The 24629-nt window shown below is 38.8% G+C and overlaps 1 protein-coding gene across 3 annotated transcripts in view; it reads left to right on the forward strand.

Annotated features, from left to right (window-relative positions):
- Positions 1 to 7813: 7813 nt before the first annotated feature.
- Positions 7814 to 24629, forward strand: part of LOC139453334 (protein mono-ADP-ribosyltransferase PARP14-like) — an 84850-nt gene continuing 68034 nt past the window's right edge. For all 3 annotated transcript variants that reach the window (XM_071235004.1, XM_071235006.1, XM_071235005.1), the window contains exons 1-4: positions 7814 to 7877; positions 16613 to 16651; positions 21763 to 22751; positions 24023 to 24068. In XM_071235004.1, coding sequence (XP_071091105.1) covers positions 21807 to 22751; positions 24023 to 24068 — 991 coding nt within the window. In that variant the 5' untranslated portion in view covers positions 7814 to 7877; positions 16613 to 16651; positions 21763 to 21806. The remainder of the gene's footprint in view (positions 7878 to 16612; positions 16652 to 21762; positions 22752 to 24022; positions 24069 to 24629) is intronic.

Raw genomic sequence — 24629 nt, forward strand, 5'->3', positions numbered from 1 at the left:
TGTGGAACGGGGCCTTGCACCTTAATGTTTACAATTACGTCACAATACCCGATGACGTAATTTGTGGAATTTTGTTGCAAGATCATACGGCGAAACAATGCCATGTGACGTCAACCTAGCAACAAGGTTGCTGGGGTCATCGAGTGTGCAGAAGCTCCTCTCAGTGATCTATCATCTCAACACGCAATGTCGTTGAATAAGCCAAGGGATGTTGAGAGCTTTCAATATTTGTTCTTGAAACGTGTTCCGAGAGTACATAAGCACGCGTTTTGGTATTACACAATGTGTAATACAGCGGTATGTTTATTAAACGGGTGAGCTCTTCACGGGCAAGTAATAAATATAGAATACTAAACGAGCTCCCGTGTAATACCAATTTTATGAAACGAGTGAATAGTTGAGGTATTTGACGAGCGAAAGCGAGTCATATACCACAGCTATTCACGAGTTTCATAAAATTGGTTTTACACGGGAGCTCGTTTAGTATTTTATTTATTACTTGCCATTTAAAACGTTTTTAGAATTATACTGTCGAGTGTGAATAGGCTGACACCTACACGATCCACGGCATAATACAATTGAGTTTAACAGAATAATACTTCAAACACGTCAAAAGTTGAAACGTATGAATTTAATACCATACAACGGTCTATCTTTAGAATTCAGGCGTCCGTTCCACAAAATTATAGTAGCGTTAAGGTTATCGCAACTCACATACTTAAACTTAGACCAACGACTGTCGTTGCGCTACAGCACGATCGCCTTGTGGAGCGGGGCCTTGCACCTCAAAGTTTACAATCACGTCACAATACCCGATGACGTAATTTGTGGAATTTTGTTGCAAGATCCTTCGGCGAAACAATGCCATGTGACGTCAGCCTAGCAACAAGGTTGCTGTGGTCATCGAGTGTGCTTAAGCTCCTCTCAGTGATCTATCATCTCCACACGCAATGTCGTTGAATAAGCCAAGGGATGTTGAGAGCTTTCAATATTTGTTCTTGAAATGTGTTCCGAGAGTACATAAGCACGCGTTTTGGTATTACACAATGTGTAATACAACTGTATGTTTATTAAACGGGTGATCTCTTCACGGGCAAGTTATAATATACAGTGGACCGCGAGCAGTAATATACAGTATGCCACGTGCAGTAATAGACAGTGGACCGCGAGCAGTAATATACAGTGGACCGCGAGCAGTAATATACATGCAGTATGCCACATGCAGTAATATACAGTTACTTACTTACTTACTTACTTTGGAGATTTAACGTGCGCTTTCCGACTGATGCGTATTTCGCACACGGGCCCGGCCAGGCCATTTAATGTGTTTCCGAAAGGGGCGAAGGTGGTCTGTGCAACCGAAGAGGGGGCTTTAGGGGTTGCTTATATAGAATTTGGGAATTTTGAGATTTGGAATAGATGCCGATGGGGTTGGGGAGGAGGACTAAGGGAGCTGGGTATGGTGGATGTTTGTTTGTTTATGTGATTTTGATTTGGTAGGTTATTATGTTTTTAGATGCGTTTTATTAGTTCCGTTTTGATTAAGAATATGCCTAAGGCCTTGAAGTTTTCTAGTTTATTTTGTGGGTTTAGTATTGCTTCTAGAGTGAGAGCCTTGTTTAGATTGAGGGTGGTTTGTAATGTGGTTCGATGTGTGAGGTAGTGTGTGCAGTGGATGAGTGCGTGTTCTGGGGTTTCTAGTTGTTTGCAGTGTGGGCATTTACCTGTAATGTGTTTTTTTATTTTTTTTAGGTGGTTATTTAGGTTGGTGTGTCCTGTTTGGAGTTTAGTGATTACTCTGTCGATTTTTTTTGATGGATGGAGAATTTTTGGTTTGGTTAGTGGTTTGCTGAGCACTCTTTTGATTTGGCTATTTGAGTTTAGATATAGGATATGCCATTTTTTGGTGATTTTTTGTTTGTTTACACTTTTAATTTCTGATTTTTAGATGGGTAAGTTTAAGCTTATTTCTGGGATTTTGAGGGATAGTTTAGCTGCTTTATCGGCGTTTTCATTACCGTATATTCCTACGTGGGCGGGTATCCACAAGAAGGTTATTTGTTTGCCTGCCTTAGTTAGGTCGTTGGAGCTTTTAAGTATTTGATTTATTAATTTAGGTCGGTTTTTGGTATTTTTGTTTTGGAGGGCTTGCAGTCCACTTAGGGAGTCAGTCAGTATTAGGATTTTTTTGTGGTTTTTGGATTCTTGATTGTGGAGGGCTGAGGCCATGCCCATTAGTTCTGCCGTGAATATTGATTGGTTATTTGGGAGTCGGAAGGATTGTGTGGTTTTAGTTGGTTGTGTGGTATGGACTCCGAAACCCGTGTGTTTGGAGGTCGGATCTGCAGATCCGTCCGTGTAAATGTGACACCAATTTGGCCAATTTTTGTGTATGTATGCTAGTGTGGTAGTTTTAGCTATGTTTGGGTCGGTTTGTTTATGTATTTGGCTAGCTAGTGTTGTGTCTATTTTGGGTATTTTAAGTTTAGGGGTGAAGATATTTGATTGTTTGCAGTTTTGTTTAAGATTTTTAATTTGGTGTTCATTTAGGTAGTTTGTTATTCTTTGGGATATTGGGGTAAGTAAGGGGTGTTTACGAGCTAGAGCATGGTTTTTAGGGCTGATGTTTTGGTTTATTAAGTTTTGGATGAGAGGGTTTGATTGGGACGCGGCCGAGAAATTTAAGCTTAGCTGTTCCCTGCGTAGACTTAGTGGCATTTCTCCTGTTAAGGCCTGAAGTGAGGTGTAGGAGGTGCCATGTTGGGTGCGTGTAATGAGTTTGAGAGCCTGATATTGTATTGAGTCAAGTTTTTTAGATAGAGAGTTGTTTAGGGTGTTGTATATGGCGCAGCCGTAGTCTAGTTTTGATCTAATTAGGGATATGTAGAGAGAGAGGAGAGTATCTTTGGAGGCTCCCCAGTTAGAGCCAGTTAGAGGCATCTTAGGGTGTTTAGGTCTTTACTGCATTTAGTTGTTAGGTTTTGGATGTGAGCATCCCAGGTGAGATGTTCATCGAAAATAAGTCCTAAGAATTTGGTTTGTTTTTGAAATTTGATTGTTTGATTGTTTAGCTGGAGGATTGGGGAGGCGGGTTTCATGTTTTTATGTTTGAATACTATTCCTGTTGTTTTTTCTGAGTTAAGGGAGAAGCCCCATGTAATATACAGTATGCCACGTGCAGTAATATACAGTGGACCGCGAGCAGTAATATACAGTATGCCACGTGCAGTAATATACAGTGGACCGCGAGCAGTAATATACAGTATGCCACGTGCAGTAATATACAGTGGACCACGAGCAGTAATATACAGTATGCCACGTGCAGTAATATACAGTGGACCGCGAGCAGTAATATACAGTATGCCACGTGCAGTAATATACAGTGGACCGCGAGCAGTAATATACAGTATGCCACGTGCAGGAATATACAGTGGACCGCGAGCAGTAATATACAGTATGCCACATGCAGTAATATACAGTGGCCCACGAGCAGTAATATACAGTATGCCACGTGCAGTAATATACAGTGGACCACGAGCAGTAATATACAGTATGCCATGTGCAGTAATATACAGTGGACCGCGAGCAGTAATATACAGTATGCCACATGCAGTAATATACAATGGACCGCGAGCAGTAATATACAGTATGCCACATGCAGTAATATACAATGGACCGCGAGCAGTAATATACAGTATGCCACATGCAGTAATATACAATGGACCGCGAGCAGCGTGCGCTGGGCAGTAGAACACATTTCCTCCCCCTCTCCCTCAAGCAAACCCCTTGTGGGGGAGTGACGAGGTCACAGGTCAGGCGTGCATTGGGCAGCTGTTTCATTGGTGGCTAGTGAGGGGTGCAGGAGGCCGGCCATACATACCCTTGGAGTAGACTAACATCTAGTCTCTGAAATGAACACATCTTAGATAAAAAAAAACAGTTGTTCAGTTATCTTAATAAAAATATAATAAAAAGTAGCCCAGTGACACTCTTCATTTTCAGATACTTCAGTGATCTAGACTTGCCAAACATTATAGACTTGCATGGGCTGTATTTGATATATATTTGTGTCAGGGTCTGTAAGACAGACTAACTCTTGGAGGTATGGGACTGCAACTTGATGAGTTATATGAGTCTTATAAGGCCAAGAGTAAGATCATCCGCATGACCACTGCACAAGAGGCATGTGGGTTGTGGACGAGATACTACGTAGCATAGCTGTATTACCTTATAAAGAATAGTATGAATGTTAGAAAGAGTTATATGCAGCTAGACCGGCACGAGCTGGCAGTTGAGATCTGGGAGCTTAACACGAAACAACTAGTAAAGCTCCCATGCACAATAAAACGTTAAGGACCCGCAGACGGAGTTGTGTTGTATAATGAAGAGTGAGTGTGTGAGTATGGTTTTACGCCGCTTTTAGCAATATTCCAGCAATATCACGGCAGGGGACCCCTGAAATGGGCTTCACACATTGTACCCATGTCGGGAATCGAACCTGGGTCTTCGGCGTGACGAGCTAACGCTTTAACCACAAGGCCGCCCTCATTTGAATTAATTTGATCAACAAAATTATGATAATGATAAATATGCCTATTTTCATGACACCAACCATGTTGTTTACTGTGTTCATTTGATGAACCTGCCTCCTGAGGAATGGATCCAGAAGTTGGAACCATTCCAATGTGGAAACATAGACCTTGTGGTCCCTGCTCCACTCTTCTTGGACAGGGTCTCCTTCCTCAGCTCCTTACCATAGTATGTTCGTAAGGTACATACATATTGTCATATGTACATACATATTGTCATATGTACATACATATTGTCATATGTACATACATATTGTCATATAAGTATCAAATGCTGGAAACAAGAAAGTGACCGATAGTTGGATTCTTTTACAATGTTTACTGATGGAGTGGATGTAATTCAATATTACATTTAGGGACTGAATTTATTATACACAACACAGAGCAATTTAATAGGTTTATTACATAAGAACATAAATAAACATGACCTCGAGTTGGAAAATTAGTGTGAACAATGTGATAACATTATAGAACTGTGTGGAATTAACATAATGATTGATTACACACACATGACAATGTAAAAGTATTTGTAAGACTGTTATTTGGAATATGCTCATGTACTTTATGATCATGTCTGAAAATCATCATGAAAATATATGTCTACTTGAAGTAACTGTGATATGAATTTTTGCTAATATAATTTAAATGATTTTTGTATGTATTTATGCAACTGTACAATATGATTGATTGTTAATATTTCATTGTAAAATATTCAGATAAAATATAATTAATCACTGAGCCGGAATATTCCTTATCATTTCATAGAATGACATACTTAAGCGGTCTCTATTCCAACATTAGCATGACATGTATCACTCCAATGGAGCCTCTCGCATGTAGGTCAAATAGTGTAAGCAGAAAAGCGTGGATCGACGGTTATGTCACTTATAGCAAGGCGTGGATGCTTAGGCGGTGAGCGAATGTTGTAAGCATTCTGCTTTTTTCCAGCTCCACCGATCAACTGGGTCAGGCAAGCCAGGGGTCGACAGCATGAGCAATAATCCACGCCATCTTGGCACGATGACGCACAAGAATCCAAATCTAAAGCACCGGGAACCGAGAAGCTATTTTCTCCACGGGGGACTACGGCTTGCCCTCATTTCGCCTACACCTCATTTCGCCTACAATAATTCAAATGCTTAATTGCCTCACCCCTATTATATGAATGGGCATTGTCCATCTCAGGCTGTTAACTGGTCCAAGCTCTAATCTAATCCAAGCGGCATAGAGGTTCAAATTGAGGTTTTTACAACCTATGACAACTTCTCACACCTCTTGTATGACTTGGTCATTCTGTTAATCCTTAGTTGTTTTGAATGTGCAAGTAAATCTTGCGTCAAGCGTCAAGTTGCTGTTCACTGGAAGTGTGTCCACACAGGTTGCAATGGTAGCTGCAGCACTATTGCAGAACACGTCGTGTCTACAACTCCTCATAGCCACCCCCTGTAGAGAATGAAGAACACATCAGACTCATTGGTCGACTCAAGCAGCGTGTCCAGACCGACATTTCTCCTGTACAGCAGATATACAACGCAGAACTGGATCAACTTCATGAAGAAGTAGCTGCGACTGCCCTTTCTTTTGCAAGTGTTCAAGCTTCCCTGTACAGAAACAGAGCCAAGACTATTCCACAAGTTCCAGAAACCAGAGCAGCAGTCAACTTGGAATATCAGTTATCAAACAATGTATGAAGCTTCAAGATTGTCTTTTCTGTTTAACTGTAATGTAATTTCTTGATGCCGTTGGATATGTACTGAAGCTACAGTAATCATAAGTCATTATTATTACTGCATAATGTAAATATCAGCTATTAAACAATGTATGAAGCTTCAAGATTGTCTTTTCTGTTTAACCTTCTTTTGGGTCAGTTCATTATTTTAGAGGTAACACAGCACTTGACTTATGTGTAGTCAGCTGTAAATTTGTTTTGATAAGGGTGTAGGCGAAATGAGGTGTAGGCGAAATGAGGACAGGCCGGGACTACAGTTTACATTTCGGATGAAAGCCGAGTTGGTAATCCGAATACAAAGACCAATGGGATCGATATCGAATGTGTAAGCGTGCACAGTGAGGAGATTCAATTGCATGTAGATTATGGTGGACTTCAAAAGTTCGAAATCTAATAATTGATTAATTATGACCAAAAAGACTAATCATGTCAACATTTTCATCATTAAGTTTTTTGAGTGTTTTGGTTGTGTCTCAAAACTCAACATTGATCATTTGAACAGACCCCTTAACGGCAGACACTCTATTGTTGGGGTCGGGGGAAAAGTACAAGTATATTTGGATCGATGATAGTTTATAACTAAATACGGTAAAGGTGATTTAAAGGGTTCGAACGGAGGTTCCGCCCCTATGTTGTTGTTGTTGTTGTTGTTTAACGCCGCACTCAGCTATATGACGGCGGTCTGTAAATAATCGAGTCTGGACCAGACAATCCTGTGATTGACATCATGCGCATCGATCAAGGCAATTGGGATACGATGACATGCATGAGCCAAAAAGTGAGCGAATCTGACCACCCGATCCCTTTAGTCGCCTCTTACAACAAGCATAGTCCAGTGCCGTAGCAGTCGCCTCGTTAGCATGTAAACATATGCTACCAATATACATGTAATATAATACGAATATGTCATAGTTGTAGAATAGATACCCTGTCCCTTGAGAAGTGTTTTGTACAATAAAATTGATTGAATCTTGAATCTTACATGGTTAAAGGGGGGTAACTCTGTTATGTTTGCAGCAATTGACAACTGTGAACACGAATGTTGCATGTTGCGAGGCAAGAAATTGTTCCGGACAGGATTATTGTGTTTGAAAAATATGAACTCTATTTGTATATATTGTTAATTTATTATGTATGCAGACATTCCACTTGAAACATAAGCTGCCATTTCTCTTCGAGGTTTGTAGATTCCACACATTCGTCACCACTCGCCTCTTTCCGTAAACGGAGGCTTCAGACTGCTAGTCACGAATGGATTGCACACATTCGTCACCACTCGCACCTTTCCGTAACCTGCTATTCGGTTTGTCCCGGAATAACACGAGTTGGTCACGAATGGGATTGCACACATTCGTCACCGTTCGTCCCTTTCCGTAAATTGATCTCGGAATAACACGAGCGTCACGAATTATTCCTACTTTCGCTTTCGATTTGGCGAGTCACGTGAAATCGTATGTGATCAAAAGTGAAAATAAGATTCCGAGAGTGGGCCAAACCCAGAGAGACAGATATCGAATTGAGTTATGCGACATTTGTCAAGAATATTTTGGACCTATGTGGTAAGTGTAATGGCATACAGACTGTCACGTATGTTTAACTGAATGTACATAGCAGTAGTTTAATCTAGGTCTTCCAATGTGAAGTATTATATATAAATATCTTACGTCTACCAGCAATGCGGATATAACTAGGTCAACATATTTCTTCGCCATTGTTGTAACAGGTAGTGATATCTAATTCGTAATAGTTTAGGTATATTATATCACTAACTCAAATTTAGTCGTGATAAGATCATTTCAAATGATTTAAATCTGAACTTACAGTGTAAGTGAACTGATGCCATTGTGGGTGGCTCAGAGATGTAACGTGGTGCAATAATTTATTCGCAGTTCCGTACATTTGGTGTGGCAGGATATGCTGCTTGTGTTCAAGTCCCAGATTTGTCCTGATCATGCTTCTTAGTTTCTCAACATCATACTTGTGGTGTTATCTTTCATCAAAGTGGTGTAAGCCTCAACCACCTGCATCACTTTGGATTTTCTTCACACAAAAAGCTAAAACTGAAAAACCTGACAATCTGTAGTTGAGTGTGTGTAAAAGTGTTCAGCTGTTGTGATATACATTCATTTGGTTGGTTGTTTAAAGGGGCAGTGATCTAACGCAATTCCCCGGTCTGGTTGTTGCCTTTGTTATTGTTTTTTTCCCCATGGGTACCCGGATAATACGCAACGCAACTGAGCGTGACCAGAGACTGGGCTACCGTCTGCAAGGACAGCTAAATAAACTTGGAGGCTGGAGGCAATATTTGTTTTACGCATTTTTGCATAAACACTGATTGGTTAACTGTGATCTATAAAGATTTCGACAAAGGGCGCATGTTAATTAATTTCTTCAGCCTAAACAAACAGACAAAAAGAACGGCGGAGCTCATCGGATGTCGTCATTTGGAAATACCCCAGATGGTTATAGTTTAATACTATAAAAAAGTATTCATGCAGTGAAAGCATTTTCGGATTTCGGCTAGCGTCGATAATACGATTATTACTCCCTTGTTGTCATCCACGTTTTCTCGTCTAACCCTACACTTGTGTATTTGTCGTCATTCACTTGATGCTCAGTTAATGAATTTATTACAGACCCTTGAGACTTGACACCTATGTGAAACACCTGAAACAATCCAACTGATCAGTTGAGAAACGAACACGGATTATAATATCCCGAAACGATATATATCTTTTAAAATATTTGATTGTTACAGAGACACGTGACATCGAATAAGTTTCTTTGTACAGCTGCAGACGAGTGGGATATTGTTCCTTTGTGTGGATATTCACGGATACATTCCTCGAACAAGGAAGCTGCCTAAAATTTATACACATAAATTTGGTATGTTGTAATTATGGTATTTGCATTTTGTTTTCCTTCATTTGAACCGATTCGTTCTTGTTCCTCTACGTCTTGGTTGGGAAATTCTTCAATGCGCGATAGACGTTGTTTTCACAGGTCTTTTCCTTTGTAAGCGTGTATATATTAACGTCAATTTGTAAAATGTGATTCTCTCTAGCAATTTATAAAATGTGTAAATATTTCAATCATTTTGACTAAAAAATCTATCCAGATTAATTAAGACGATCAAAAGGGCCTACAAACATCACAACAGATTATAATGTAGGATTAGAAGCCACACAACATAGAAATGTACTTTTCAACGTAACATTTTCAGTCTCTTGGTGATGACATTAAACATCAAAATGTTTGGAATTCGTTATCATAAAAATACAGATGGAAATGTTTTTCAGTCACTTTGTAAAATATTTAGACGTTTAATAAATATGTTACACGTTTTGACAGTAAAAAAATATACACACTATAAAAAAAGCAATGCTCAGGTAAAATATTTACTTTGTGTTGCAAGTCAAAAATAGTGTAAACGAGAATCGCAAAATTACCAAGCAAGTGACTTATCAAAACTTCGTCACCATTACCGACGCTACCCACAAAGATACCTACATTTCCTTATTATCTCGAAAACTGTATTTCATTTTGTTGATCAATGTGACCATACGCCCTTAATTATTACTACCCATAAAAGTGACTAATGCGCTTACGAATGGCGCAGCAGAGGTCGCGAACTAGTCTAGATTTCTGCTATACATCCGGCTACTCACTGGGAAAAAACAATAACAAAGGCAACAACCAGTCCCCGGGAATTGCGTTAGATCAGTGCCCCTTTAAGGTTGCACTCAGCTGTGTTCCAGCTGCTTGACTGCGAGTTGTAAATAATGGTATCCATGGGCCTAGATTTTCGAAACGATCTTAGCTAAGATAAATCTTAACAACTTTCGTTCAAAGATAAGATATGTTAAGGTTAAGATAAGATAGATTTTCGAAACTATCGTAAACCTGTCGCAGATCGTTCAGTTCCGAAACTAATGTTACTTGGACAGAGAACTCATTTGTGTTAAGAGATTGAAAAAGCGGGGTGTTTCCCAGTGACGTCACTGGGATTTCCCAGCTGCTGACAATAACAACAACATAGATAAGTGACAGGGATTTCGTGATCACATTGTCAGGTCACATTGTTAAACATGCACATATTTGAATGAAATTCTGTACAATCCTACATATAAACGTTTTGTTCTTATGATTAAAGATGCCATGACTACCCGAACTCAAATAGCATTCGTGTTCCATGCAATAGCATTTTTCAAAACTGATAAATGTTATAATCAATAAGTGTAGTGTTACCAAACTTAATCTGTTGGAATTGAAATAATGTGCGAAAACATACTTCACTATTTTCCCTTCAAATGGTCCTCTCGTGAGCGCGCAGAACTGTATGATATAAACACATTGCGTATAAAGTCAAGGACGAAAGTAAGGGACGTTATTCTAAATGACAATGATGAGACCTTTGATCGAACTGCATATGCTTACAGCATTTAACATGCTTGTTCAAGTCTGATGTTAAGTGATGTATGCTGTATATTTTTATGTTTATGTTAAAACTCAAGTTTATATTAGTGTAAACACCAACATTATACCTGAAAACAAAAATTGTTCAGGACGAAGCACACCCACAAGCAAGTTTTTATAACAATCTAAGCTTGTTAAGTTTGTTTTGTTACTTATGTATCCAATATATTTCACGAATTAACCAAGGACTTAAATTCAATATCAAGCTATTAGTATTTAGATGATGAAATTATTTTTTTATCTATCTAGATCCATAATTATTTTCAAAATTTAAAAGTGACTCTAATTTTCGTTTGCAAAGAGAAATAATTCAGGAATTGTCAAGTTGTGTTGTCTCATGGAACACGCCATAAGTTAACATGAACATACATATAATGTAGTCATTTTCTATCATTTTAAATTAAGTAGAGCTAATAAACTGATTTATCTGATCTCATTTAAATCTGGCTGAGGAGCGAAATACTTTGTAATGTGTCAAATTTATTCCAGAACGTAGTTCAATGATGTTTGGGTTGTCTGACAGAATTGCTGAGGATCATTTACTAGTATTTGCCAGTTGACACCATAAGTTACAACTATTTCATTGTCTGAATGGTCTCAACTTTAGCTATATTTTATTTAAACATAAAACGGGAAGATGTAGACTTAAATATTAAAAAGACCAAAATATTTTAAAACCGGTTTATTGAATGCAAAGATTATTGTGTTGAAAATGTGTATTTTATATTGGTCAGTAAATTTCATTCAATAAAAATTTTTTCTGCGAACATATATTGGAAAGTGAATTTTGGACAATATTCAAACTATGCTACATTTTGACGAGATCCAGAACGAGCATGGGAACTCATTTATTTATTTGATTAGTCGATACGAAAATCAGTGCTTAACTTTTGCTTTCAAAATTTCAGTAAATTGTTATATTTAATGGACTTCATCTATATGCCGTTAATCACCTGTTTTTAAAGAATGCAGTTGTTCAACAGACAATCACTTTTTATCAAATATTTGTCTTTCAAGAGAATATAGATAACATAGGTATTGAATTTAAAACGAAACAAATTACATTTACTATTGCAAGAAAAATATTAGATATTGTATACAAATATTTGATCACATGTATTTCCTTGTTAAGTCAATAAATACTACACTGTATAGTTAAAATTCAATTATTAAAACCACCCGCCCCACAGGATTTTAGATGTAAAAACTTATGCGAAACTTTTATGGTTTGTTTTACATATGTAGATTGATATAATTTTATAAAATGCGAAAATAAAGACTACAGCATTGACACAAATGCGATCCAGAAAATAGAACAACGGAACTCTGCGCTTTATAAAAACTGTAACATTGAGCAAGGTGTCCCGGGCGAATACAAAGGGACACCACTCTCAACTAGAGTTTGAACTAAGATTAGCTCCCCCTGAGTTATCAATGAGGTCACGGTCATTACTGTAGTCTGCCGACACATTCTGTTTTTGTCCTTCCCAAATTTTTGAAAAGGTATGTTGTTTCACACTTCTTCAGCATGGACTCGGATAGAAATATATTGTAAGCTAACGACTCCACAGTTATGTGGATTGCTGTCCCGATTAAGAACATTTTTTACTTGAAATCTTTGATGCGTTCTTCGTGTTTTCAAAGTGTCAGTGTGAATCACACAGTTAAACAAAATTAAATGTCAATGTTTGAACCTAAAGCAGACTTATTGTTTGGCAAAATATCTATGGAAAAGTATGCCGCCATCTTGGATGAAGATAAAATAAACTTACAACAGGTATGGGGCTATCTTAGATTTACGACAATCTTGAGATATCTTAGGGCTACTATAGTTTTGAAAATAGGCTACGATAGCCTACTATTTCCTTACAATAAATTTACGATAATTTTAGGGCTACGATCGTTTCGAAAATCTAGGTCATGGACCAGACAATCCAGAGACAGACATCATGAGCCATTGGGGTAAATGACATGCAGTCACCCAAGCCTTGACCAAACAGTTACGTGTCACGTCAGAACTTTCGCGAACTTTGACCGACCACTGAAATGACATACAAGAAGTCGACATCAGCAAATTAGAAAGCAGTTTTCTCGAGCTTTACCGCACTCGTTTCAACCTGGCGACTTCCATTTCAGACTACACTTGAAAAATATGTTGACACGGTTCTTGATTACAATTTTGAAAAATGAACAAACGAACATTCCGGAATGTCAAATATATGGTTGAGATTGTATAGTAGTCCTTCCCACATACTGTGCAATGTCTCCACCGTTCAAATGTTTATCCCATGGAAGCCAGAGATAGCCATAATTTTGATGGAATCAGTGGTATGGGCCGTAACTGCCCTTCGGAATGTTTTCGAGGTTGCAAGATTAGAAAACACATTCCGACTGTCACTTTCGGGATCTTGTAAGCAATGCTTTGATTGGTCGGATGATAGGTCGTTCTCACATGACAAGTAATGAGTTGTCCTCAGATCTTTGTTTAGCAATAGCGAGAACTAAGATCTTATTTTAATTAATTAATTATAGCTGGTGACCTATATTCTTACCTGGAATCCCTCTTGTAGAAAAGCATAGGTTGATGGGGACCTATATTTTTTACCTGGAATCCCCCCTGGTAGAAAAACATAGATTGTTGGGGACCTATATTCTTACCTGGAATCCCTACAGATAGAAAAGCATAGATTGCTCGGGGGCTATATTCTTACCTGGAATCCCCACAGGTAGAAAAGCATAGAGTGCTCGGGACCTATATTCTTGCCTGGAACCCCCTGGTAGAAAAGCATAGATTGCTGGGGATCTATATTCTTACCTGGAATCCCTTTTGTAGAAAAGCATAGGTTGCTTGGGGCCTATACTCTTACCTGGAATCCCTCTTATAGAAAGGCATAGATTGCTGGGGACCTATATTCTTACCTGGAATCCCCACTGGTAGAAAAGCATAGATTGATGAGGACCTATATTCTTACCTGGAATCCCCACTGGTAGAAAAGCATAGATTGATGAGGACCTATATTCTTACCTGGAATCCCCACTGGTAGAAAAGCATAGGTTGCTGGGGGCCTATATTCTTACCTGGAATCCCCACTGGAAGAAAAGCATAGATTGATGAGCACCTATATTCTTACCTGGAATCCCCACTGGAAGAAAAGCATAGATTGCTGGGGACCTATATTCTTACAAGGAATCCCCACTGGTAGAAAAAGCATAGATTGCTGGGGACCTATATTCTTACCTGGAATCCCCACTGGAAGAAAAGCATAGATTGATGAGGACCTATATTCTTACCTGGAATTCCCACGGGTAGAAAAGCATAGATTGCTGGGGACCTATATTCTTACCTGGAAATCCCCACGGGTAGAAAAGTATAGATTGCTGGGGGCCTATATTCTTACCTGGAATCCCCACTGGAAGAAAAGCATAGATTGATGAGCACCTATATTCTTACCTGGAATCCCCACTGGAAGAAATGCATAGATTGCTGGGGACCTATATTCTTACAAGGAATCCCCACTAGTAGAAAAAGCATAGATTGCTTGGGACCTATATTCTTACCTGGAATCCCCACTGGAAGAAAAGCATAGATTGATGAGGACCTATATTCTTACCTGGAATTCCCACGGGTAGAAAAGCATAGATTGCTGGGGACCTATATTCTTACCTGGAAATCCCCACGGGTAGAAAAGTATAGATTGCTGGGGACCTATATTCTTACCTGGAATCCCCACTGGTAGAAAAGCATAGATTGCTGGGGACCTATATTTTACCTGGAATCCCCACTGGTAGAAAAGCATAGATTGCTTGGGACCTATATTCTTACCTGGAATCCCTACGGGTAGAAAAGCATAGATTGCTGGGGACCTATATTTTTACCTGGAATCCCCACTGGTAGAAAAGCATAGATTGCTGGGGACCTATATTCTTGCCTGGAATCCCAACTGGTAGAAAAGCATAGATTGCTGGGGACCTATATTCTTACCTGGAATCCCCACAGGTAGAAAAGCATAGATTGCTGGGGACCTATATTCTTACCTGGAATCCCCACAGGTAGAAAAGAATAGATTGCTGGGGGCCTATATTCTTACCTGGAATCCCCACTGGTAGAAAAACATAGATTGCTGGGGACCTATATTCTTGCCTGGAATCCCCACGGGTAGAAAAGCATAGATTGCTGGGGACCTATATTCTTACCTGGAATCCCCACAGGTAGAAAAGCATAGATTGCTGGGGACCTATATTCTGACCTGGAATCCCCACGGGTAGAAAAGCATAGATTGCTGGGTACCTATATTCTTACCTGGAATCCCCACTTGTAGAAAAACATAGAGTGCTGGGGACCTATATTCTTACCTGGAATCCCTCTTGTAGAAAAGCATAGGTTGATGGGGACCTATATTTTTTACCTGGAATCCCCCCTGGTAGAAAAACATACATTGTTGGGGACCTATATTCTTACCTGGAATCCCCACAGATAGAAAAGCATAGATTGCTCGGGAGCTATATTCTTACCTGGAATCCCCACAGGTAGAAAAGCATAGAGTGCTGGGGACCTATATTCTTGCCTGGAACCCCCTGGTAGAAAAGCATAGATTGCTGGGGACCTATATTCTTACCTGGAATCCCCACAGGTAGAAAAGCATAGATTGCTGGGGACCTATATTCTTACCTGGAATCCCCACTGGAAGAAAAGCATAGATTGATGAGGACCTATATTCTTACCTGGAATCCCCACAGGTAGAAAAGCATAGATTGCTGGGGACCTATATTCTTACCTGGAATCCCCACTTGTAGAAAAACATAGAGTGCTGGGGACCTATATTCTTACCTGGAATCCCTCTTGTAGAAAAGCATAGGTTGATGGGGACCTATATTTTTTACCTGGAATCCCCCCTGGTAGAAAAACATAGATTGTTGGGGACCTATATTCTTACCTGGAATCCCTACAGATAGAAAAGCATAGATTGCTCGGGAGCTATATTCTTACCTGGAATCCCCACAGGTAGAAAAGCATAGAGTGCTGGGGACCTATATTCTTGCCTGGAACCCCCTGGTAGAAAAGCATAGATTGCTGGGGACCTATATTCTTACCTGGAATCCCCACAGGTAGAAAAGCATAGATTGCTGGGGACCTATATTCTGACCTGGAATCCCCACTGGTAGAAAAGCATAGATTGCTGGGTACCTATATTCGTACCTGGAATCCCCCCTTGTAGAAAAGCATAGATTGCTGGGGACCTATATTCTGACCTGGAATCCCCACGGGTAGAAAAGCATAGATTGCTGGGGACCTATATTCTTACCTGGAATCCCTCTTGTAGAAAAGCATAGGTTGATGGGGACCTATATTTTTTACCTGGAATCCCCCCTTGTAGAAAAACATAGATTGTTGGGGACCTATATTCTTACTTGGAATCCCCACGGGTAGAAAAGCATAGATTGCTGGGGACCTATATTCTTACCTGGAATCCCCACTGGTAGAAAAGCATAGATTGCTGGGGACCTATATTCTTACCTGGAATCCCCACTGGTAGAAAAGCATAGATTGCTGGGGACCTATATTCTTACCTGGAATCCCCACTGGTAGAAAAGCATAGATTGATGAGGACCTATATTCTTACCTGGAATCCCCACTAGTAGAAAAAAAATCAAGGTGTTAACAGATACCACATTGGGATTTAGCGCGGATTACAAACTAAGTGACCTTCGCAAGCTAATTTGGAAACAATTTTTATATTGGTCAAAATTGGGATTTATATAAGTTCCTAGTTTCTTAAATTCAGAGGTCTTTTAACATTGTATCCAATTATGTTTTCAGACAGCCTTCTTCATCGCGATTTCTTGTGGAAAACAAGGGGTATGTATGACATCAAGACATTGTATGTGCTCAGATTTTAAGATAAAGTTGTCTTTTATAGATGAGTTAGATGTTTTGGAGTTGTTCATGTGGTAAGCGAGAAAACAATGAATCTTTCTTTGGCATCCGAAGACCCATACTATGAGATTATATTTACACTACCGTAAGCGACATATTAAGTGCCCACTGGGCTCTCAATATTAAAAATAGGGGGCTCTTATTAGAATATTATTTTGGTGAAAAAAACAGTTGAAAGATACATTTTGTGGTTTAGGCTGACAGCCTGAAATGTTCATGTGTCACAGATATATTTTTCTAGAATTTAATTGCCCATAATTAAGGGTGCACATGACACACGAGTGCATATTATACGCGAATAAATAAGTTTTGTGTACATTGATCAATTGGAAGGGGTGCTTATTGGGATTGTTCACTGGCCAATATGTTAGCAAATATCGCTGTGGGCGCTTATTAGAGCGGGGCACTCATTAATACGTTGAATACAGGACATTCGATGTAATAATGAAACTTAACATTAAAAGCCTCTTCTTTCTTGGCCCTGTACAAAGCCATGACATAAGGTATAACTTGTACAGTGTATGTATAAACATGAAGTTGGAGCTTCATAATTCTTTAATATATTTTTATTCATTACCCAAATGAACATCATCATTATTATATCATACACACATATATATAACTGTCTATGTCGTAATATTTATCGTCATTATTAAATAATGGAAGATTTCAAATCATAGGTGAACATCTTTTATATTTAACCATCTGTAAGAAACACGTAGTAAAAGGCATACACTAGCTGGGGACAGTAGACAAGTAATTTTTTAAATGCAGTGAACAATGGTGACCGCTTTTTAATGAACAGATTCTCTTGGTGTTTTCCAGGGGCTATACATTTTTCCACTGAAAATATATCCAGCATGAGAATGCTGACATTTAAATTACTTATTTTTCTTTTTAGTGTTAGCTTTCTCCAGTTTGAAAGTGGTCTATTTATACCTTTAATTCTTATTGTTGTATTTTGTTACCAATATGTCATATATATCTGGTTTGAACCTTATTCCGTGTACCTCAAATTTGTCATTATGCTTTTCAATTTTCAGATCTTCACATATTTTGGTAAAGCTATCCTCTTTCAAGCCAATCCAAATTGCTAACGTTTTATATTTGTTTATTTTCAAGCCTGCTATTTTATAGAATATGTTTAAAGTACCAGTTGCAGCATACTGACTTCAGTTTGAACCATCTGGGAAGAGTTAAGTGTCATCAGCCTATTGTCCTAATATTATACTGTTCCTGTTTAGCTCACCGGGTCCTAACGTCAACAATTTTTTCAAACGACTTCTTCTTCTGAACCACGGATTGGAACAAAATTTGACTGGAAGCATCCCTAGGTGGTGGGGATTCAAAACTGTACAAATGGTGGGGCTGATCCCCCCAGGGTATGAGGGGCGGGGCCAAATAGGAGTAATTTGGCTATATTGCTTTAAACGACTTCTTCTCTGGAACTAAGAGATAGATATCAACCATATTTGGTTTGAAGCATCCCTAGGTGGTGGGGATTCAAAGTTGTACAAATGGTGGGGCTGACCCCCCAAGGGACTGAGGAGCGAGGCCAAATAGGGGGAATTTGGCTATATTGCTTTAAACGACTTACTCTCTGGAACTAAGACCATATTTGGTTTGAAGCATTCTCCAATGGTGGGGATTCTAATTGGAGAAATGGAGGGGCTGAATCTTACCCCCACCCCCGGGACTAAGGGCGGGGCTAAAAAGAGTTTATAACTTGGACACAGTTAAGATCCCACTGTATAACCGTAACTAACCATATGTACCACTGAGAGTATAATGAGAGGAATGCACATATGCTACCAGGACTGGCCCTTCTGTTCATCTGTCCAGCACTCCCAAAGGAGTTAGAGCCTTGACCATAACATGAAAACCGATTATATCCCCACCCTATAATAAACAGATACATTGTATACATTTGTTTGTTATAAGGAGAATAATACCTTTGATATGATTTATCCTGGTTTATAACATGGAAACGGTTCAGATCTTTATGCTACATTTGTATCTGGAGAAATACACGTTCATGCTTTCAGATTTGCCATCCACCCATTTTAAATGCTGACAGAGACGAAATTACAAAATATTTGCAGTATTATGTACATGTACAATGCAAATGCAAATTTTGTCATGATTGCGTAAATATCCAGGTGAGTGATACAGGCCCTATGGGCCTCTTGTTTATTGTTGTTAATTCTAATCATGCATCTCTCAGCTATGAGCAGGAAGAGATAAGGTGATAATTAGGAGATAAACATACTGTGTTTTCAATGTAGAGCTAGGTTACTTGTAGATATAACCGCGCTAAATTGAATTTGGAACCGAACGCGCAGAGTGAGGTTTCAAATGTTAAATTTGCAAGGCTTTCGCTCTACATCGCACGTCACCATTATGACATCATATCGCTAAGTGTGACGCAAAAGATATGACGTCACAGTCGTATCAGAGACCATAATCTATTATATGGTCTCTGGTTGTATATAGAAAAGCGCCAAAATTCCAAGCTCTCTGTTGTCTCCAAAACGTAAATACATTCCCTTTGTAGATTTCTATCGTGTTTTCTGTATGCTTTGAATATTGTAGTAACCGCATCTGTGCATTTTGTAACCTGTAATTGTAGATATAATTATTTAAATATGCCTACCGACAATGACTGAAAATAGTACTATTCTATGAATATTAGCTTCCGCGGTGATGCGGTCGTCAAACCAGCTGTTTCAATCAGAGGGGGTTTATTGTGATTTAATAGCCTCTGAATGACCAATCAGAATCGAGTAAATTCCAAATTCATGGTAGAATGCAAGTTACATCTGTTTTCACCTGCCATTTACACCACTTTCACCTGCAATTTACATCACTTTCACCTGCAATTTACATCAGTTTACCTACAATTTACATTAGTTTCACTCACAATATATACATCCGCCAATTTGAGTGACATTCCGTACAATACTATATATGTCCTACATGTAGACGTTTTGTTCTTTTGATAAAAGATGACTACCTGAACCCAAATAGCATTCGTGTGCCTTTCAAAGGCATTTTTCAAACCCAATAAATGTTATTATCAATAAGTGTAGTGTTAACACAATATAGAATTGAAATAATGTGCAAAAAAGATACTTCACTATTTTCCCTTCAAATGAACTCTATGTAAACACATCACATACAAAGTCAAGGACGAAAGTAAGGAACATTATTCTAAATGACAATGACGAGACCTTCCATTTTTATCCTTCCCAAATTGTCGAAAAGGTATGTTTTTTCACACTTCTTCAGAATGGTTGATTGGTTGGTTGGTTTGTTGTTTAATGCCGCACTCAGCAATATTCCAGCTTTATGAAGGCTGTCTGTAAACAATCAAGTCTTGACCAGACAATCCAGTGATTAATATCATGAGCATCGATCCACGCAATTGGGATTGATGACATACATCAACCAAGTCAGCGAGCCTGACCTCCCGATAACATTAGTCACCTTTTACGACAAGCATAGTCACCTTATACGGCAAGCATGGGTTGCTGGAGACCTCTTCTACCCCGGAATCATCACATGTCTCTTCAGCACGGACTCGGATAGAAATATATTGTAAGCTATTGAATCCATAGTTATGTGGATCACTGTTACGATTTAGAACATTTCTGACATGAAATCTGTGATGCCTTCTTCGTGTTTTCGAAGTGTCAATTTTAATCACAAAGTTTAACAAATGAAATGTCAATGTTTGAACGTAAAGCAGATTATTTGTTTGAAAAATATTCATGGCGAAGTATGCTGCCATCTTGGAAGAAGATAAAATAAACTTGCGACAGGTATAGGTGCCATCTTAGATTTCTGACATTTTTATGATATCTTAGGGCCATGATAGTTTTGAAAATAGGCTCCTTACGATAACTTTACGATAATTTTAGGGTTACAATCTTTTAAAAAGCTGAGCTGAGCTGAGCTGAGCTGTTTGCAGCGTCCCAAGATCATGTGTAACAGGGTGACTCCTGTCAATTAACATGGTGTTCCACTTCATCCAGATATGTTCGATTGGGCTAAAGTAAGCACTAATTGTGCTCCCTTTCTTGCTGATATGCATATGAATCAGAATTTCTGCTCGGACGGGCAAAGTCAAAACAAGGCAATTTGGCCAAGAAGTTTACTTAAGTTTCAGGTATATCGATGATCTGATATCATACATTTACCATCAAAATAGTCAATTCCTGTTTGTTGATTTTTCCACCTGAACTAGAAATAAAGGAGACCTGTGATACCACCTCAGCATTCCCTTTCTCTGAAGATTTCAAAAAGCATCCTTTGACTCTTCCTCCAAAGTTGTTTGATCAAGGTTACAACATTCAAGGCCTCAGTAAAGCTTAAAAATGTTTTATTTGAGACATGTGGATGACATTTCCAAATTTGATGCTTCAGTGACAAAAATGATGTCCAGTGCAATTCCCTATTTTAACTTGTACCATACATTCTTGTATCTTATCAGGTGAACAATTGACTTGCCCTTGAATGCATTTGTGATGGGTGCTAACTGTGGGGCAGGAAACACTCTTCTTTTCACGAACACCTTGTATCATCAGTATTTGATGGTGCTTCATAAACACATGCTCATATATAGTCGGAATCATTCACTGGACTCTGCTGTAAGCAGAGATTTCTTATGAATATGGAAAGGGTTTTGTCACTTTTACTCATTGAAGAATATCATCTTGAAATGTTATGTTGCTCTATGTCTGGTTTAGTCACTTTGAACAGTATTTCAGTTATATCACAGAAACCTGTATCAAAATGTTGGGTAGTGTGTGCTTTATACAAAATAGCTGTAACTTCTCTGAGCTAAATAAAATGAGAAGGTAGTCTTATATGTTGGATTTAAAACACTGTCTAGTCCAGTAGGTAAATATTCATCAGCATAAGTTACCATGAAAATTTGTTAAGAATCAACCCACCCACCCCACCCACCCCCAAACAAAGTAATATTTAGCAGCTTGCATTCATCTGGTATTTTATTTCATTGTACATTTCAGAGGTAGCAGTGAAGTTTTTGTGTTAGCGGGACATCACAACAATAATGGCTCAGCATAATTGGCCTCAGCCTCATCTGGGGCCATCAGGTGCACAACCTGCTGTTCAGGCACAACCCGATGGACAATATCCTCATCATTCGCAACCAGTTGGACGAAATTATTGTCAGGCACCATCAGCTGAACAATATCCTTATACTGTGCAACCAGTTGGACCATATCATCAGGTACCGCAGGCATACTATTCTTGTCAGCTACCGAACCAACACCATGCTCCCTGTGGGTATCAGGGATATGAAACCTTTAGTCCTAGGGATAATCCTTGCTCTGGTGTATATTCAGTTGCCCAGCACCATTATCCCCAACACATGGGCTATCCTGCCCCAACATGTCCTCCTCCTCCAGGATTTCATAGTCAAGCTTCACACGTGCACACAAATCTACACCAGATGCATACAGGTGCATATCCACAACAGAGAAATGATTGGCAAGTATCTTCTGTAGGAACTGCCCCACCACCAGGATTTCAAGAATATCAAGTTTCAGGACAGGTCAATCAATACAGTGAAAGTAGACACCATCAGAATGTCTACACTCAAGTCACCCACCAGCAGAGTGGCTCAGCTCCAGGTGATTTGATCAATCAGCCTCACATTTCTGGCACTCAAGATCTAGAAAAATCTGGTAATCCTCCAAATACCCAAGGCATAATAGGTCCAGATTCTTTAAAGTGCCAAGAGCCATTCAAGGAACCTACCAAACATGTCCACACTGACCCGGAACCACAGAGCGAAAAGAATGTCAGTGCAGACGTGACAGATATAACTGAAAGCATGTCTTTAATGGCCATTTCCAGTAAAGCCTCTGGCATGGGTGGCTCTGGGACCAGTTCAGAGGTTGCACTAAACCAAGCAGAGGCAAGTCAAGATGCTCCTCTTCAGCAGAAGTCAGATCAAGAAGACTTCAAACAGACAGATTACCATCATCAGCAGGTTTGTGAATTGTGTTCATGCCATTCATCATTCAGTGATCAATCTCATTAAAATCAGATCTTAGTTCTTGCTGCCACTAAACAAAGATTTGAGGACATCCCATTACGAGTCACGTCAGACAAACCTTTCGCGAACTCTGACCTACCAGTGGAACTACTGACAAGAAATTGATATTAGCCAATCAGAAGGCAGCTTCCTCGTGCTTTACGGCACTAATTTCATATTAGCGACTATACTTCGAAATATATTTTGACAAATTGCGGCTTAAAAATTTGAAACCTGAACTAAAGAACATTCTCGAATGGCTAATATATGGTCTAGATTGTATAGATTCAGTCGTTAAGCCCGTAACTATCGTTCGGAATACCCTGTTTGAAAGTTTTCAAGGCTGCATGATTAGAAATCACATTCCGAAGTCACTTTCATGATCTGGTAAGCGATGCTCTGATTGGTCGGATGAAAGGTTGTTCTGACGTGAACCCTATTGGGATGTCCTCAGATCTTTGTTCAGCGGTCGAGAACTAAGGTCTGATTTTAATGAGATTGTTCAGTGATAGGTGTCCAGTCATAATAACATTCCTCCGATTTGAACTATCTGTTTACTGCAGAAATAAATAGTCATAAGAATATTAAGTCAGTCCATTTCAGTAAGCAGCTTCAACTCTGATAACAGCAAGTAAGGGTTACAAAATGCATGTTTTCATGCATTAAAGCATGTTTTAACCATTAGCTGCAATAACCGCCTCTCTGTCCTGCTCGCTTTAATGAATTTGATACTGACTTGCTGCTACACAGATATGGAAGTTGATATAAAAAATAATTACTGGTGTAAATATTGTTTATTCCTTAATTCTAATCAGAACATATTCAAAATATTACACATGACCAGCCCAAGACGCCACTAGATCCCATTTTAGTCTTCTCTTATGACAAGAATGAGATACAGAATCCCCAATGTGCTGTCATGAAGTTAGTCACCCTTGGTATTTGTAAAAATATAATGTTATTCTTATAACAGTACTCACAAAACATGCAAAATGCTGTTGTTGTGTGAATCTGTTAACTTATTGTTGCTCATAACACAGCCAGCCAGCCATCCTTAATTGAAATTTGATGCATGTTATTGTTTGCATTTACTGGGAACTATAGCCTCTTTGTCATGTAAATTCATTGATAATATAATTATGATTGTTTTGTTGTCATCTACTCTATAAAAAAATGCTATAGCAATGACAATATGATAATCATTGTCATATATTTTTATCTTTCAGGTACAGAAAACACAAGGCCATAATGTCTTGTCAGAAGAGAAAAAATGTAAGTCCAGACTTTTAATCAATCTGTTGAATATGTATCAAGGCAACAGTGTACTATTTTCAACCTAGGCCTTCTCTCTTTTTTCTTTTTTACGATTTTCCCATAAGAAACTCAGTTTAAAAGGGGAAAGAAATAAAACAATAAAACACCTCTGACATGACAAAGGCTCAGGTACCTGGATGTGTCCCGAGTTACTACCCCTTTATGTCAACACAGCATCGTCTCGTAAATCAATGCACAATTATGCTCTGATGGCAAATTCTTCTTGTAACTGCAGTGCAATCTTCCAGAAATATATTCTTTTATTATGATACAAAAGTCTTTCAGGTCGGCAGTGTTAATTTATTTTAATTAAATGACAGTTATTATTTTTCATTTTTATTTTTGTCTCCATTTTCTCAGAATGTTTAGTCGAACGATTCTAAAAACCATGTAAAGCTAAAAAAGACCTGAGGATACCTGTAGAGGTTATAAATACAATGGCATATATAGCGGATATACCATGTCATGTGAAATATAGAGAATCTCACCCGAGTGTCTATTGATATCAAATATATGAAC

This window comes from Haliotis cracherodii, unplaced genomic scaffold, assembly GCF_022045235.1.
Source record: "Haliotis cracherodii isolate W230 unplaced genomic scaffold, xgHalCrac1.p SCAF_9, whole genome shotgun sequence".
NCBI classification, from domain to species: domain Eukaryota; kingdom Metazoa; phylum Mollusca; class Gastropoda; order Lepetellida; family Haliotidae; genus Haliotis; species Haliotis cracherodii.